The 18868-nt window shown below is 39.5% G+C and overlaps 1 protein-coding gene across 2 annotated transcripts in view; it reads left to right on the plus strand.

The window, feature by feature from the left end:
- LOC119120299 (CUB and sushi domain-containing protein 1-like) overlaps positions 1-18868 on the plus strand; it is a 282068-nt gene that overhangs the window by 88834 nt on the left and 174366 nt on the right. For both annotated transcript variants that reach the window (XM_037247067.1, XM_037247068.1), the window contains exon 3: positions 8134-8350. In XM_037247067.1, the coding sequence (XP_037102962.1) occupies positions 8134-8350 (217 nt within the window). The remainder of the gene's footprint in view (positions 1-8133; positions 8351-18868) is intronic.

The raw sequence follows: 18868 nt of genomic DNA on the forward strand, positions 1-18868 counted from the left end.
CAATCACAATAACAAAGACATTTTACCGACAAGAAAACAAAAGAGCAGTGTGGCACTTAAGACAATAAAAAAAATAGGCTTTCCTTTTTGTTTTGATGCTCTTACACAGACAAATAGCCGAAAGTAAATATTGCTTTGCAATAAAAGAAACATTATTGTTGGATGAAATTGATTGAACTGTCGAGGACAAATAACTTTATTGAGGAGAAGATTAGAGACTGAGAAAATGACACGAAGCAGAAAATGATGAAACTGTGTGACTTTCACCTTCCGAGTGTGTGTGTGTGTGTGTGTGTGTGTGTGTGTGTGTGTGTGTGTGTGTGTGTGTGTGTGTGTGTGTGTGTGTGTCAGCAAGTTCATTGTGAGCCAGTACAAACCCGAGCTGCAGTTTATACCAGACAATAACCACAAAACCTCAGCCGTGTGCATGCAGACTTCAAACAAAATTATAGCAATGAATGCTTACTATGGCTAAACCTGACATGTGCACATTGCTGACTCAGTGGATTTCAAATCATTTCATATTTACTTAGCCTTGACTGAGAAGTATCCTTGGTTTTTGTTGTTGTTGTTGTTGTTTTCTTGCTGCAGTACTTTTAAGGAAAAGCCAGTGTGTCTTTCTGTGTCGACTTTATGCTCTATCAAATTTACAGGTTGACTTTTCAAGAATGCAACTTGTACGGTTTTTCTTTTAGCTCACCCCGAGGGGAAGTTAAATATTGAGCAAACTGCTTTTTTTTCTTTTTTTTTCTTCTTCTTTTAGCGAATGCATTGCCAAGACAGTGAGGCATCAATGACTTTCATTGGCACATCTTTTCCACTTTGATGGTTTTGTGTATTTGAGTGTGTTTCCCCTTCATTGACTCAGAACACCGCTGCTCTAGCAAGAAAACCTAAAGCCAAGAGGTTTTGACAGGATCAACTGCAGGAGAGACTGAAGGGAAAACTTTTCCAACACACTTCATAGAATGATGATGTAAGCGGCGTCCTATGACCACAATTATACAAAACCAAACTTCTGTTTAGTTATCACCTTAAACTTTCACACTCTTATTCACAGCAATTTTGTTGCAATTGTCAATTTGCTGTGAATATGAAAGTGAAGGTTTAAGCCTTCAGTGAAAACCCCAAGTAGAAAACAACAATGCAAACTCTCAACAATATGATAACCACTAGGGCAGGCACTGTTGAGTATTTTTAGAATAAAGTATTCTCTCATGGATGGATGGATGGATGGATGGATGGATGGATGGATTCATTAAAAAATAGGTAACACAAACAGAAGGGTCTTCCGTCTCCATCTTTTTTAAAAGTCAAGCAAAGTATAAAAACTGCACTCTTTGTGAGGTAATATGGAGCAGAAACTTGTTCCACAGTTAGAGGGCAGGAATAAGCCTGTTTTACAGTGAGATCTTGCAAATTAGCCGCATCAGAGCCGTAGAAAGTCCAGCCTTAAGCCAGTGCAAAAGGCGCTGACATGTCTGGTGCTTTTTTCAAAAGAGGGCAGAAGAAGTGAGGATCATACTCCTGACCACGCACCCTCATATATTCACACGGCATCAACCCAGCTTTGACTTAGGAATGGCTTGAGCTTCCATTCCATGTCTGTGCTGTTTATACAGAACAGTGAACCAGAAAAACGGTGGATAAAATCTCATTTGAACAGTCTGTGTAAAAGGCACTTTAGGGAAAGCTCTGTCTCCACTGTGTTGTATTTTGGACCTCAGCACCTCTAAGAGCATCAGAGTATCAAAGTTCAGATAGCTTGAATTCGCATCCACAAGTGTTATAAGATGAGTCTCTTTACTGTCTGTAGCTCCGCCCCCAAGTTGTCAAGGTAGCGTAAGCAGTTTTCTTGTTCGTCCTGCAGTTGAAGCTGTAAAGGTGATCAGTTAGTCCCTTTTGGATTGGATTAAGTGTCGGTATATGGTTTACTGTATACTATTAATCAACCTTTGGCTGTGTATTTGAAGTGTGCACTTAATGTTCTGAAACTGAGATGTGTATGCAAATGTGTGTTCCTGCGGACGAGTGGCGGGAAGAATGGTTAAAAGTGAGTTCCGACTTCTGTACAAAAATTATTTTATAAAGATCTATTGATTGACTGACAATGTTTAAATGAATTGTGTGATTATTGCTGTCCACAATAATGCCTTTTTCCGATGACGACTGACTAATTAGAGCTGTGAATCTCCCCATTTAGGTTGTAATTTAAAAGATAGTTAACAACAAAAGCAAGAGACATGTAACCACAAAACTCACAGTGATTCGCTCTTGTTTTCACAAACAATCTCTTCTGTTTCCACAGTAAGAGTTTGCATCTAATTGACACTTTGGCAGCCAGAGTAGAACCTCATTATGAACACAATTGTGATGGAGTATGCCTTCACAGAGGTTGCGTCTGCCAAAGATACAGGTTATTGTGGACTGCAGTATACAGTTAATTCCACCCCAATACTTTGTTATTAAGATCAAATATACATTTTATTTTTTTATTTTTAATACCTGTCCATTTATGTTGCGGGCTGGTGTGCGTGCTGCGGAGGGTGATTAGGCAGTCACATCAGTGGCCACTATCGCTGATTAGCGCGCATCCTCTTTTATAATACTTCTGACTTTAAGGAGAGCCAGAATGTCCATTGCGGTCTCATGCTGTGTTCACGACTCATTTTCTGCACTCTTAAAGATGCTATAAGATCAACTTGACATCAGTTATTAACTCATTCACTGCCATTGACAACTATAGATGTAAAAATGTAATTGTTAACTGGGCTGGTAGTGAATGAGGTAAAAAAAAAATGCATTGGAAAAATTATACGGTTTATGTTTCACATTCGATGTAAAGTTTAAAATAGACTTCTGTTTAAGTGCATGTTGAAAGCTTCGTCACAATCCAATGATGATGTAAGATGAAATAGTCTCATTGGTTGCGCAAGTAACACTCCCAAGCTTCTACTCAGACAACTGGCTGAAAGTTGAAAGAAGAATATTTCTCATCTATTCTCTGCCTCAATTCTCTTGATAACACCCCACAGCTAAAGTCTGACTCTGCTGCCTCACTCTGAGGTTTAAATATGTTTCCCTGGGCCTCCCTTGGTACAGCCGTTGACAAATAACCGCATGTACCTCACCATTTTGGCTCAGGCGTGTAGGTTATTGTAACTGCGTGACCTCTTAAATGGTTAACCTGCTCACTCAATGGAGGTCCCGCACTCCCACTTGGCCATCACGCCATAAGACCGCCCACAGCTCGACCATAGGCGGAATGACTGCAGCTCCCAATGCACCAAACAAACAAGTGAGCTCTGTTTTGCTGAAACTGGTGAAGCGCATACAAATAATGGATTTATGACGTTAGGCTATAAAAAAATCAAGAGACAATAATATCTTCAGTGAAAAGCACATCCATCACTGTTTAAAAAACAAAACTCAAAGCGTTGTGTCAGTGGCGGCCTCTGTTCACTTTAAAATAATTGTTTTTCTTCAAGTTGTGTTTGTATTTTGTGTTTGCACTTTGTTTTTGACCATCCAAGCACATTCCCATTCATCATAGAAAATATAAAGCATTGAAATTGCAGGTTGTTGGCGGATTGATTACAGAGTGGTGCCTTTCTCAGAAAGTAAGAATGAAGAAAAATGAAGCTTGTATTTTCTGCTGCTGACGCAGAAACACAGAGATGCAAATGGCGTTATCACGCAATCACACGCAATTCTCACCCGCGCATGTCCTGGCTTCATACTTAATTGCTTCTTTGATCATGTCTTTTTTTTTTGCTTTCAAACACTCGCAGACGCACAGGCTCACACACACACGTACACATCATCCATCTCACCTATCGCTGCTATTGTCCGTCAGAGACGCTTTTTTTTGGTGTTTTTTTTGACAGTCATTGGGATTTATTCTGGACATTGTCTCAATACTTCCCATGACAGTGTGCGAAATGATACATGTCTCATCTCGTCTTTCCTTAGTTGCCATGGTGACGGTAACTGGGTATGTCTTCTATCTTGAAACATAATTTTGCATCAAACAAATAGCAATAAGCCACATAGTTTGCTCTTTTTTGAGGGAAAATTGGATCCGCGAGTTCAACCAGGTTGAAAAAGTTTTCACCAAAACTAAAATCTATTATTCCACTGCCAAAGTCCTGGCAAGGCTTCAATCTAACTACAGCCCTGTTTACTTCCACTTGTTTGACATTGGGTCGGCAGGGAGCTCTAGTGATGGCAATGGCTAGAAAGACAGACAGAGAGGGTGTGGTATTTGTTCTTGGTAGGATAAATATAGCAGGTGAGTGGGTGGCTTGAAAATAAGCTAACATTCGAGCGGGATAAGAAGGGATGCAGTGCGACAGAAATAATCACACCGAAAGAGAGCGTAGAACAATGTGATATTACAATAACAGTAAAGAAGCCAGGTTGAAAAGCCTAATGACATTTAGGGAGGAATTTAGTCGCGCTAATCCTGAAACAACTTTGGTAAAAAGAGAACCACGGGGTGACATGTCGAGTGGAGGACAGAGGTAGACGATGCCTGTTTAAGGAGGAGTAGGAGGAGGAGGAGATGCTGGTAATCCTGATGACACCACAAGAGGGAAGGACATACAGTAGAAGAATGGCCAGATAGACGGTAGAAATGCACAGTTTGTGAGATTATACAAATAGGAGGATGGGAAAAGAACAAAAAAAAAAGATGTTACACAAAAGAGCCCCTCCTCTTTTATAGCTTCCCTTGAATGGCTGCAGCCAATAGTTCACTGCAGCTTAACTTGGAAAGATGCGTTTGATTTGTGGCCTAGCGTGCCGTGGAACGAGGTGGACATCGACTGATTTATGAACCGGGGACCTTCTGGCTGAGTCCTACTTCAGTGCACCACCTCTTTGCTCGCTGAGACTTTCACAAGCATATATACATAGAGACGCCTCTCCATTAATGAGCGAGACTTTAGAACTTTATAGCCAGAAATGATTGCATTTTGTTTCCTGTATAAGGAATCCAGTGATATACATTGGTGCTCTGTGTTAGATAAAAGACAGTACATTAAATAGGCCACAGAAAAATACAAAGCCCACGAGATATAAATCAAAGGCAACATGATTTAGTGTGGCGCTTTAATGAAGACTGACACAGTGGGACTGTTTGCACATGTTCGGATTGCATGCATCTGTGTGGATTCACACGTGTCTGTTTGTTTCGACTACTGCAAACATGTATGTCAAATCACATCACAACATGTCAACATACTCTATCTTAATAGTTGACATGTTTCTGCTCCAGTAAAGAAGGCGAGGGAATGTGCTTGTGGATATTTGCCTTCATCATTTCATTCTCAGGCCATTGAAACGACCACAACTGGACTGCTTGGCTTAGAAGACATTTTTCTCTCCTCTAAGTAGGCATCATGCTTTCATGCAACAATGCTTGTTGGAAGTTGCTGTGGAAAACCCAGTTATTTATGCTCCATATTGTGGAGGCATGCCCCAACCTTGAATGGAACAGTAACAATTTGTTTGCCTCCAACAAACAATAAAACAGTTTTTTTTTTCTTTTTCAAACAACTTCATGTCTGTGAAGGGAATAAATCATCAATTAAAATAAAATGTACTATTTATTGCAGCTTATTATTGTAACTTAGCTTGCTGCATTTCTCTGGTGGTTGGCTTCAGTATAGATTCGCTTCATTTATTGTAGAGTGCTTGTAACTTAAGTCATGATATAGCAGGCACTCCACTGTGTTCACCACTGTCATGCGCTAAATGTAGTGGATATAGTTAATGAGCATGAATGTAAAAAGTGTACAAATTGGTCAACCAGCATCCGGGAATTGTGTTTTTTTGGGGGCCCTTTGAGCTTCTGTTGCAGGCTATCTTACATTAGAACAAATGAACGGTTGAGTGTTTCATTCTTTCCCTTATCCATGTGCAGTTTCAAAAAGCCTCTCGCTCACCCGGACAAAGTACATTGCTGTTAATTGAGCCAAGCATATGGTTTTTCAGCCATCACATTAGAGAGGCTACAGTGCACAAAACATTTCTAAGCATGAAAAAATGAGTTGGGTTGAACTCACCAAAGCAAAACAGTATTTCATTGCACTCTTCCAAGTAAGTTGCTCCAATATGTTATGTGATGTGATGCAAATATCTGCTAAGTCCTACTCATCCCATCTGTTCAAAGTTGAGATCTGGCAGCGGAAAAGAGTGAGGACAGAAGAGGGAGACAACTGGAGATTTAATGAAAGACATACATAACGAGTGCTGTGAGGGAGAGGTGAATTGGGTTGGAAAGACGGAGACAATCTGAAATGAATCTGGACACTCCAGATGGTTTGATGTTTGTTTGTGTGTGCATGTATGGCTCTTGCACGTGTTTTGTTGTTGTACTCGCTGCCAGTGTATAGTTATGTGCGGTTTGGGCTGCTTCAGGCAAGTGGAAACATCTGGTACACCTGCAAGGAACAAGTTTTCAAAAAACAACAACAACAAAATTGAAAAATCAGACATGGCTTGGAAATGTTTGGGTGACTGGAGCTTGTACTTGTAGACACGAGCTGGTTTTCTCAACAATAAAAGCTTAATGAATCAATCTGACAAAGAACTACTGCTGACTTTCACGTTGGAAACACATTGATGTATGTTTCTACGTTCTAGCGATGTCAGGATAAAAATGTACAAAGTCTTTCTTAAGGGGAGCAGCAGGAAATGAAAGATGAAGTCAAATGGGGATAAATGGTCATACTTTGTAAATGCTGGCAAAACATCGGTCACAGAACGCATCCCGATGTCTTAATTGGGTTCCTGTTATTTGTTGTTTTGGCCCTTTGCATGTGTTTGCACTGCTCATTTATTCCTTTGGAGCAATGTGCTGAAACCTGGACTTGCACAGTCTTTTCCCTAACGTTGCATAATTCACTTGTTGTCAATTAACTTGACAGATTAGTTTTCATCAGGCCTGAATTTCTCAAGAATAATCACACACATACACAGGCACCTTATTACTGTACTTTCTTACAAATTAAATGCCTTTCATTCATTGCACACTTACTGCACTGGACGATGTAGCTTTATCTTCAACATTCCACGACATTGCTTTCAGGCCACATTTGATTATATAAAACCTCTAATTGACCCTCATACGTATATGTAAAAGCACGGCTGTTGCCCCGCGGCAGTCGAGAAAGCCCCAATAGTCCAACCTAATATAATGTATATACCGTCTGTTGGTAAAGTCCTTCCATCCATCAGTGAATTTTCCAAACCATCTATTGTCTTCAGGGTTGCGGGGCAGCTGGGTTCCATCTCGTGTGACTTAACACACTAATTTCCACGAGGCCAATTTCAAGTCTGAGTCCAATGTTTGTATCCCCCCAGTGGCGACAATCATTGTGCCATGTACAAGGGAAAAGAGGAACGATTTGCAGCTCCCAGCTGATGAAAAGCCACTGAATGGACCCTAAATGCTCGGAAATCAGGGCTAATTGTATGATTTCTTTGCGGCTGGTGTTTGCCTTTTTAGCGCTGCATATTCATTGAATTTATGGATTTTACGTACAATGGTGCTTTGAATAACGGAGATTTACTAGTTTTCCCAAGAATGTTTGCTTGTCTTAAATTTGATGTACTACTAGCACTGTATGGTGGCTCGGTGTAGGCAGCAGACATTTGAACACAATTGTTGGAGCAACACATGAAGACAGTTAATATAACAATACTCAAAGTATATATTTTTTAATTCTCTGGGAAGAACAGCAATAATATTGTCTTACAGAGCAATTGTGACAGTCTGCATTATATTACTGCCTGGTAGCAAAGGCGTTTATACCAAAAGGAGCAACACAATGTCCAATTAATTGAAGAAAAAAGGATAAAAGATGTTATTCTTTGTTCTATTTAATTGTCATTACCGTCGGTTTTTATCAGGTGAAATTATTTGGGGGACTGGAATGAATTAAACTCAACACAAGGTAATAAGAAGATCGAAGAAACTTGAAGAACACATTTTTTTCTGATGTCCTAAAATCTTTGAAGAATGTGGCTTTGACTGTATCTGTGTGAACTGTGAAAAAATTGAAATCTTATTTGAATACCAAAAGCTACAAATGTCCTGATTTTGTGTGTTCTTTTTTTTCCCTTTAGCCGAATCATGTGGTGGTGTAATCCAAGGCCTGAACGGAACGATAGAATCGCCTGGTTTCCCCCACGGCTATCCCAACTATGCCAACTGTACATGGCTGATAATAACAGGGGAGCGAAACAGGATCCAGCTCACCTTCGTCACGCTTGCGCTAGAGGAAGACTTTGATATGGTGTCTGTATATGATGGACAACCTTCGCCTGGGAACTTAAAAATGAGGTTAGAATATTTGATTATTTTTGTGGTGATCTTTTCTGTTGATGCTGTCACTCTAACTTGATTAAAGGTGTCAACTCATGCAATAAGACACATTTTCTGTTACACACGATCTCCTTTTGAAGCTGAATGGAGACGGACAAAGTTTACATAAATACAAGATTAGCAATAAATGTGCATTGATTTGATTGGTTCAAATTATTATTATTAATGACGTTCGTTAAAATATTGCTTGAATTGATTTGCAGTTTCAAATATATGCACACACTGTTGTCTTGGTACTGTATATAACTGATCTGAGTTGAAAGCTTTTCAAGATGTGTGCTATCAATTAGCCTTTTTCTGACTTTGACTTGTAATCAAACATTTGAGATAAAGGTTCTGATATGGACTTTGCTGAACACACCCCTGTGAAATGCTAATTAATACATTGTAACGTTTGTTGATGCTAACTAACAAATTCAAATACCATAGATGATTACAAACACATTTGAACATAACGGTGGCGCAACATGTAGACAGACAATGTAAAAATACTCTCAAGCATATTTTCTTGAAAAATGACCAGTACCTCTATAGCGGAGCGAACTTTTGCCTGGTACACAACATGATTTTTCAAGTCTCAAAACATTTTTTTTGTGACAAAACAAAATCAGGCCATGAACAGTTTTGATATACATAGATATTGACCCTGAAAGAATGGAAATGGGTCAAAGCAATTTGCTTTGTAAGTCAAATTCTTGTACTTTGTAAGCTTTAAATAGGACTTTTTCTGTATGCAAGATAAACTCGATACACCAATGTTGAGACTCATTAAGATGATCAGGCCAGAATGCCAACCAAGTTAAAAGGCATTGCTGAACCGGCAGCGTCGGTATTTGGTTGATTTGTTGCAGTGCAGTAAGGGTCGTTACAACAGCGTCCACAGAGTTGGCTTGCTGTTGGGAGCTTTATTCATCACAGAGTTTGTGTGTAGGAGGGATGAGCTGGGAAGGCACACACTGCTGTGTTTGAGCTTGCCAGTGCAGTTTTGGATAACAGTGTTATTTTTTGTTAAAACGTTATATCCAGCAGCTTTATTATGTCTCTGAGTGAGAAGAATACCTATTTAGTGGTTTGCCCAGAGGAAGAAAAAAGGACTGCTGACTTTACTGAGCTTTTAGAAAATACATTTATTTATCCACACAGAGTATATCGGCTGGCTAATAATTCAAATGATGATAGTGTAGCTATGCTTTGCTCGCTCACCAAGATATTCTAGCAATGCTCTTTAGACCCTCTTATCAAACAAGAAGACCTTTTTACTACATGCAGTTAAAACTTAGGTTTATGTTAAAAAAAATAAACCTCATTATCAGTCAGTGAAACAGTGTGATCTATATTTATCTGTGAGGGGGAAAAAAAAGACCATACTGGGCTTTCTAGCAAACAGAGCTGCACTTCTACTTGACAAGTAGATTGCTTTTGAGATAAAAATGTGTGCATTTTCATTTTAGTGCCCGTGCAAGTTGACTAAATTTTAGATTCACTTAAAGCAGGTCTAAGTTGTGGCGTGGGTGGTTAGTGCAGAGGGGCCTTTACGACACATATCATTGTGGTTCGTTTATACTTATGACAACAGCATGGAACAAGTCCCCCTGAATCATTGTAGAAATGAATTAATTGAATTATTTTTTTATCATCTTAAATTTAGACATAAATACAAGTTGCATATGATTACGATTTAATACTATTATAGTAATGAAATATAAGAACTAAAAAAAAAATCACAAATGTGTGCGTGCATGTGTACTTGTTTGTCATGAAGCTTGTTGGCACAATCATTACCCCACTTGCAGTCCCCACACAAGGTGAGTTGACAGCTGTGCCGACAGCCTCCAGTGAAGTCCAGCTGTGTCGAGACAACAAGAGAGTGAAGTGTACCAGCAGCTCACTTGTGCTTGGCCCTTCGGAGCAATTTTCAAATCCCTCACAGCTGATGCTCTTTGACTCCGCTTTTATTTCTCTCGACTCACTGAAACCAGCAATTTCATTCTAATCATGATAATTATTATTATAATTACCCATGATGATTATTTTTACATGTCAAGATGGGTGTAAGGTACTTATGTGGGAGTCACAAGCAAAGTCCCAAGTTACCGTGGGCAAGCAAGTTCAAATTAACTTTAGCAATCCGGACGTTGAGTTTTAAAATCACAAATGTTTGCATGATTGTTTCTAGCTACATATGGCTGTGTGTGTGTGGGGAATAGTGGTGCTCTGTTGTGCAACTTCAAACCTGCCTTGTCGAAACACTGACATGAGCCCATTGCTTGTGGTCATTCGGAGGAAAGCAATAGGAGCTTGAATTCCTTCCTTTGTTCTCAGAGAGGAGCTCGGCTCTATCTTTCTCTTGCAGACAGCCGTGCAACTGTCCTCAGACCTTATGTGGGGAAATTTTGCAATCTCTTAGGAAAGACGGGCTGACCTGACATCTGAGGCTTCTCCTCGGCGGCCCCAGCTGTGCATCAGCAGTAGTAAATCTCCTCCATCCTACTCACGCTGATGAAAGATGGCAACAGTGCGCACATCTTTATTTCCTATTTGTTTGTGAAACAGAATAGCCAAGATCCACCTTGTGCTTGCTGAACTTAAAAAGGACTATCGGGACTGTACCATGGAATTCCTAACAAACTTTTTTACTTCTGGATTAAGAAATGAAGAGTTGATTTAAAACTTTGATTTATTGGAACATGACGTGTAAGGATAGGTAGCAACACTTAAGAATATGCTGAGGAAGATGTTTCAAAGTTACTCTTCAATTGCTACTCTGTAGCTTGTCGCCACTAAAATCAAATGCATTTGAGTGAAATCCAGCTGACCGTAGACACTTTTTACTGCCGCCATCGCTCATGCTTACACACTGAATTATTGAAAGGGCATCTTTAAGTGGGGACCCAAATTTTCCTCAGCTCTTTTTAAAATGTAGTTTATTGCTAAAGAATGCATGTATAAGCTGTGCTTGTAAAATGTTTTAGGATATTGGTAATGATTTGATGACCTTGTCGTGTGCTAGAAAATCATGTTATACTGCTACACTGATTTATGAAGAGAAAAATGTCGGATCACCAACTTCTGTGATCGATAATGTTGTCCGTACACACTCGAGTTATATATTGCTGTGTGGATGCCTTCATATGACAGCAGTATGCTTGGTGGGGCTGTGAATGACTCTTCAGTAGTTTGGTTCCATAAAAACAAATGTTGATTTTCTTGCTGCCTTCTTTTTGGGGGGTCCTCTGGGAGTGTCTTTGTTTGGGGAAGACAGAACATAGCAAAGTTAAGATAGAGGTAGCGTGCACATGTGAGCAGAAATTGCTTCATTCTTCATTTCTGATTACAATCCCAAATTAACTTGTCAAAGATGTCACAACTTCAGCAGTATGTTTGCACAGTCAAACCTTCATCACTTCTTTCCTGTGAGTGCAGTGTAAAACCAATGCTGTCTTGTGAAAAATAGGCCAACACTAGATAACCAGGCAATGGAACTAATCCAAGACTACCGCAAGGGAAGCAAAGAGCGACACGAAGCGAGGGAGCGTGGGGAGGGACGAAGGTAGGGCGGTCGAGTTGAGGGGTTGAAGTAAGGAGGGAGGCACAGAAGCGCGCCAACAAAGAGACCCGGGGCCAACGAAAGACTTAAACACACACATGCAAGCACGCACAAATACACAAGGAGGATGCTAAAGCTAGTCGAACTAAGTCTCTCTGTGGTTGGTAGGTCTGTCCGTCTGCCTGTATCGTATTGTGTTCTTGATAATTCTCTAAGCTGCTTCCACTTGTCACCAGCTCATCACAAAGTTCGAGATTTCCACATGATGTTAAGAGTTGAACAAGATGAGGGGGGGGAAAAAGACATGAATGATCCCCAATAGACATTTTGTATACATGTATTGTATGCACGTATATATGAATTATTTTAATGAGCTTAGTATCTTCCATAAGCACCAAAATCTAAATCCTTTATTTTAAATATTAAGCACTCATAGGGATGCTGGTTTTGTGTGTGTGCGTGCGTGCGTGCATATGTACATGTTCTGGACGGGTGTTAGCAAGCAAGCTTAAGTTGATGTCTACTCGCATGAGTAACTCCCTTAACTAAATGCCATGTACCATAGCGTCGATGACAAGTATGCCGCAAAGTGTTATGAAGCTGTAGACCATGCTAATATCAATGTGTGCAGGCATTTTTTGTTTTGAATGTACGTAAAAATAGGACAATACTAGCAAGGAGGCTAAAATCACCGTCATCATTTGCTTGTGAATTGATCTAACCTGACTTTAGAGAAATACACTAGCCTGATGACACACAATGGCGATGGCAGGACTCTTTTTGAGCCGCTTCTAAAGATTGACTGAACCATTCTTGTCAGTATTTAGGAACCGATATTTCAGGACCAAAATTAATGTTTACCCCTTACAAAAACAACAAGATTGATCACAATTTCTAAACAGAGTAAATTCTAGCATATGACAATTGTTTGCCAAGAAGAGTTATTTTCTGACTTTTTCAAGCGGGCATGCTTTTAGGTCCATCTTGCAAACTCCAGGTGTGATATGTCCTGCTTCCAAGCTTCCTCCAAGGCAAGTACTGGCAGCAGTCCTGAGTAAATTTAATCTGCTCTAAAAGTGAATTGGATTATGATACCTTTCAGTTAACTCTTGTGAAACACCCAATGTACTTGTTGTTAGGCAAATCATCCATGTGTACTAGCGTCAGTTGCCAGAATGTAATGTAAGAGTGAGATTTTTTTCTCCTTGACTGAAGAGTTGTTTAGGATGCAGCGTATAATGTACTTGCTTATTAATTTTTCAAGTGGACCTTCTAACGCCTAAAAAGTCTGACGTTATACTGAATGAAAGTGACAGAGAGGGTCACTGGGGGCTTTCTTGGAAGTGATTCAGCAGGAGTCTGCGGTAGGACTGATGAGTATATTTAGGTCAGCGGGCCTCCTACTGCACTAAACACCTGTTAATGCTAAGAGACAGCATTGAGGAGAGATGTAATGGGAGAAAGCAGAGTTGGAGAAGCAAAGGTGAAAAGCAGCCGAGACACCATTTTGACACTTCGTTTAGAGAAAAACTAAGGCTGTGCTTCAGCTGAGATTTGCTTAAATTGTCTCAAGTTTTTCTTTTTGACACACATAATCCTTATTTTGATCCCTTAAATTGCTTATTCCACACTGCACACACCCTTGTACACACACTTTTATTTATAAATGTGACAACTGGACAGGTATTTTAGTTTAAGTCAGGTCAAGTTTATTTATATAGCCCTAAATCACAAACAAGTCTCAAAGGGCTTCACATATACAAAAAAATGACAATTATTCTCAAATATCCCCTGATTTTAAACTCCCAATTGATTTGTTAAAATCAAATTAAATCAAGTCACCCTAAATTTTACTTACTCGTGTAACATTGAATTTACCTTAGCTTACTTACACTCTGTCAGGCCAACAAGACTATACGGTTCTTCCTCAAAGATGCGCTCAGTTAAGAGAATGTACTTAGACACCTTTCTGCTTGGAATGTAAGTCCACTTACTTGGTTCTCTCTTTACAAAAAGAGTGTAGCTATGAGCTACTACAAAAAAAAGGGCAAGGGGAAAGGAAGAGGAAACCGGATACTACACGAGTTACACCTTTGATGCTGCATGAAATGAGGTCTTTTCGACATCACACAGCCTGGCAGTTCATTTTGTTGCATTCAATATGCAGAACACCAATACAAACTGCACACAGGAAGGCTCACAGATAAATCGGTGATGACATTATACACCTTTTTTTTTTAATTTAACCATCGTGCCAGGGGAGGAGTTTATAAGGCACAGTCAAATCGAGAGTGCAACCTGAATTCATCCTTATTTAATTCAATCCGCTAGGCATAGCAATTGATTTCTGCTTTGCATTTCAAAACTGTGTACATCATAAGACATAATGTGCACGGGCATTTAGATACCACGCCCCTGGCGCTCTTCTCCGCACTGCTTGACTGGCTGACTAACAGGCTGACAGAATGGCTGCCTATCATTTTTTGAACATCTGAGCCGGGATTTATCCGACCCCCACCTCCCACCTCCTTCCTTTGGGTGTTTGCTTGGTGTGAATATGAAATCACACCCTGAAAGTTCAGATATGTTTGTTTCAGCTACATCAAGGTGGAGGAAAAAGTGAGAAAACACTCCCAAAGACCGTCTTTTTAGAAAGAATTTATTGGAGGAAACACTTAATAGAACATGCGAAAATCAAAAGAAGCTATCTTCATTACTGTTACTTGCACTGGTAAATAACATTTCTTTTTATAACGTCCAATTAGAAAGTACTACTCAGCTGCCTGGTGAACCAAACTGAAAATGATATTTTCTTCTGTAAAATTTCATCTCCTTAAAATGAAATCTTAAGAGGTGTTCAGATGTTTAGTCATGAAAGGATTTTCTTCAAGTTGGTTTTTGAATAAGTATTGCATTACATTTTGACTACTGGAAACCATTATTTTTTGACAACATTAATAATGATGCAGCATAACATTTTTTTTGAGTCTGTCGACAGAGACTATTATCAATAATGGCTTGTCAGTGAATCCATAAAGATGAGTGCAGGGTGTTATATTTGCACCAGCCATATCGCTCTCATTTGTCATTCTGCTCCTTCTTTCTCACCACCCAAAAAGTGTGCAAACTCATGAGCATGTTTTCCGACAAACTCAGATAGCCTGGTTTTTTTTTCCTGGCATTTATTATGCAAATTGTATGAATGGTAGGCAACTGGCTTACAGTATGGTGGGTGTATTGAAATGTCAAATTTGGATGTGTAGGATGTTTGTATTGTGAACAATTGGAACATTCTATTCCTTGCTTGACTTGTGTGCGAATAGGTGTTGAGTTTTTTTTTTAGAGGTTATTTAATGAGTTGTCCTTAAACAGATGTACATTGATTGTCTCAGTACTTCCCCAATGCCGTGTGCATGGTAGCTCTATAAATGACTAACCCAAAGAGACTCACAAAATCCATGACAACTCATTCTATTGTATGAATAGCAACTGGTGAATACACCGGTTAATTGTAGCTTCCAGATTTCATTGTTGTCACTTTGCTGCCGTAAATAACAACAAAGATACATTTACAATCAATAAATCAAAGTTTCAGACAAATTAGATGAAATTGGATAATCAGCTGCAACACCTCTCTGATGATCTCTCATGGCACACTCGTTTGCCACATCACTCTGAAATGATTATAGATGGCTGACAAATTCAATGGAGCGGTCAGGCTGATCTGTCACACGAAACACACCTACATTGAAAATTTTAGGAAGGAGCTTCAAAAATGCTCATTTTCCATTTGTTTTAATCAACAATCGCTACATTGCAAAAAACTTCACCTCTGTACGCAAAAGTTTATTTTATAGTCACATGCCAGCAAATATGAGGCTGCTGATATGGAGGAGGAGGAGGAGGAAAGGAGAGATAAAAACGGAATGTGTTTTAAGTGTAGAGGTTGTGTGTTAGCTTGAAAACATAAAGCCGGGAAGATTGATGTGATCCTGTAAAGGTATTTACTACTAAAAGCAAATGGAGATTGGATGTTGGCAGGCGGAGGAGATGGCATCTTGAGCCTTCTCCTGGCATGGTTACTGGCCCGGGCCATCAGACCTTTACAGCTGCCACTTTAGTGTTAATACAATCACTTCACTGGAGAGCCACTGCTGCACACCTCACATCCAAGAAACTCCAGTCCCGCTCCACTGGGCAATATATCAGATTCTTATGTGCAATCTTTGAATTGGAACACACACTGGAGAATAAAGCTATGTCCCGAAGAACAAGCTTTACGTCTTGCGCACACTCTCTCTCGCGAGAAAGTTTTATTGATCAAGAAATGTCATTAAATGTTGATCAAAAACACATCACAATTCGAACAAAAGAAGTCATTTCAGTTTGTGTAGTTCTCCCTCAGGAGTAGGTAAATGGTTTCACTATAAGCGATGATGGTAAAAACGAACTTTTCTTTTGTGAAAATTTTACTTTATAATTTATTATATTAAATTTATTTAAATGTTGATGCTCCTTCCAAGGTAACAGCTTGGGGGGGCATTGAAAAATTTTGAAAATATCCAAAGTGCATTTTGAAGAACTTAATGCTTTCTTAAAAAGAAAAAATAACACTACATATAAATATGAAAAATAGTCCATATTACAACAGCTGAATCTGTTTGCTGAGATGTCAAACAATTTATTACAAAGTCACTAAAAAATGGAATGGCTAGCCACCTTTATGAGCCTTTTAATCCTAAAGGGGAGGCTGCCACATGTAGTCAAACAAACAGAGGGGGAACACCAGGAAAGAGTAGACACAAAGGTCATGAGAAACACAGCATGGAATAATGAGGGGGTTGAACTGAGAAACAATGATTTGGTAAGTGCTGATTAACTTTTGAACAATGTTTGACAAATGTTCACAAATTAATGTTGAAGTGAAGTGGTTTTACGTGTGGTGTTTTGTGTATGCGTGTGTGGAAAGAGCGCAGGAGATAGAGAGATCGTGAGGCAGAGAGACAGACATCAAAAAAGTCGATACAGATGAGCGCAAGAGAAATTGAAAAATGGCTGATGGAACGAAGATAAAGTCCAATGTAGTGATGTAAAAAGTTAGAAAACCCAAGCCTGTTAATGGAATCATTAAAAGCAACAACTAGAATGTTTTTCATGCCCTGAAAATGTTTTTATATTTTTATTTTTATATTTATGTTCATCTAAGGCCAAAGTTATTATGACAGTTTGGACATGACTTCCACTATTATCACTAGAAAAAGCTTCAACTCACCAAATAATTGTCACTTCTAGTCCTGAATTACATTGTCTACTCCTCTTTTAAATCTTTAACTATATAGTTATGTTTAAATGATGTTGGACGTACATCATCAGTTGCTGGGATTCCTGCCACTAAAATTCCTTTCAGTTTAATGTTTATTTCAGACTATGAAGACACCATCTGTATCCTCTATCTTTATGTACATCAACTCTTGCGCAATTATGTAATTTGTCAGTCAATAATCCTCCTGGACATTTTTAGGATATATAAAACAGACTTAATTGCGGTTGTTACCAACATGAATTAGCTCATAAATAAACTCTCAACTGCTGACTGAGCATGTGGATTTGTATTGTCACAATGCCAAATGAAAAACAATACAGAGACAGACGGGGGAGGGGTGGTGTTAGTATAATTGGAATCCTGCAGATTGAGTGCATTTGCTCATTTAGTAAGAACAAAATGAACCTTTTCTTGAAATTGAAGGCATTTTAATTGTAGTACCTGCAACCTTGAAGCTTATTGGATTCCCCATCTAAACCACTCTAACGGTGTGAATAACTACACTGCGGCCATTTAACGAAGTAATAACATTCAAAACGGGTACTTGGGATGTGCAGTCTTACTGGTGGTGCTGCTGCAACCTAAAGAACAAATGATCCTTCCATTAAGGAAATTTCATACCTCCGGAAAAAAAATCCCAAATAAATCATAGCTTGATGACCAAAAATCCGGATGAAATGATATCTATCTATATACGTATCTATATATCTATACCGTATATATATATGTATATATACATAGATATCTATATCTCGCTCTCGCTCTCGCTCTCTATACATATACACACACACACACACACACACACACACACACACCAATATATGACTACGTCTGTTCATTCGATTTGAAGCAAAGGTGCCAACGTGTTTTTGTCATGTTTGTGACATGTAGACATGTGTGAATATGGTTAGGTGCATATGTGTTTCCAGAGTTTGCAAAGGTGCCCTTGCCTCACAGCCTTTAGGGGTATGCATCCGACTTTAAAGGCTTTCAATGTTCACACCTTGTCAGAAATCCGCACGGATGTTGCAGCGCATAGTCACTTACACGCATACAGCACACGCTCACACACCAATAGAGAGTTACCTGCATGAAGAGGACACGTGTCAGGGGATTCTAAGCTGCACCTGACACAGGGGACAGGCTGATGTGAGGGGGAAGAGGAGGGTAGAGGACAGAACATAGAGGGGAAGGGGTTCTCTCTCCTGATGCTCATTTCCTGCATCTAAAGCGTGCCTTCTATGGCGCTCTCTCAGAAGCAAAGAGAATTCATTTGAATGGTTTGTCAAATAATGCTTTTCCCCCCACGGTGGACTGGTGATGCCGTGACTGTGTGTATGTGTGTGTGCTCTTGTGTATGTGGAAGGGAAGCATGCCCTACTTTAGCGCAGTCGTTCCTCTGTTGATATTGCCCATAGCACCGGATTATATGCTTTTCATTGTGGTCTGACACATAATCGCACGCACGCACGCACGCACGCACGCACGCACGCACACACACACTAATGCAGAAAAGCAGAGCAAAAGTATACGCATGAATCGGTGATGACAATCACGCGTAAACAATAAACAATAGTAACTATGAGTATAAAATGTCTTAAAGAGT

The sequence above is a fragment of the Syngnathus acus genome, chromosome 3, assembly GCF_901709675.1.
Source record: "Syngnathus acus chromosome 3, fSynAcu1.2, whole genome shotgun sequence".
Classification (NCBI taxonomy): Eukaryota; Metazoa; Chordata; class Actinopteri; order Syngnathiformes; family Syngnathidae; genus Syngnathus; species Syngnathus acus.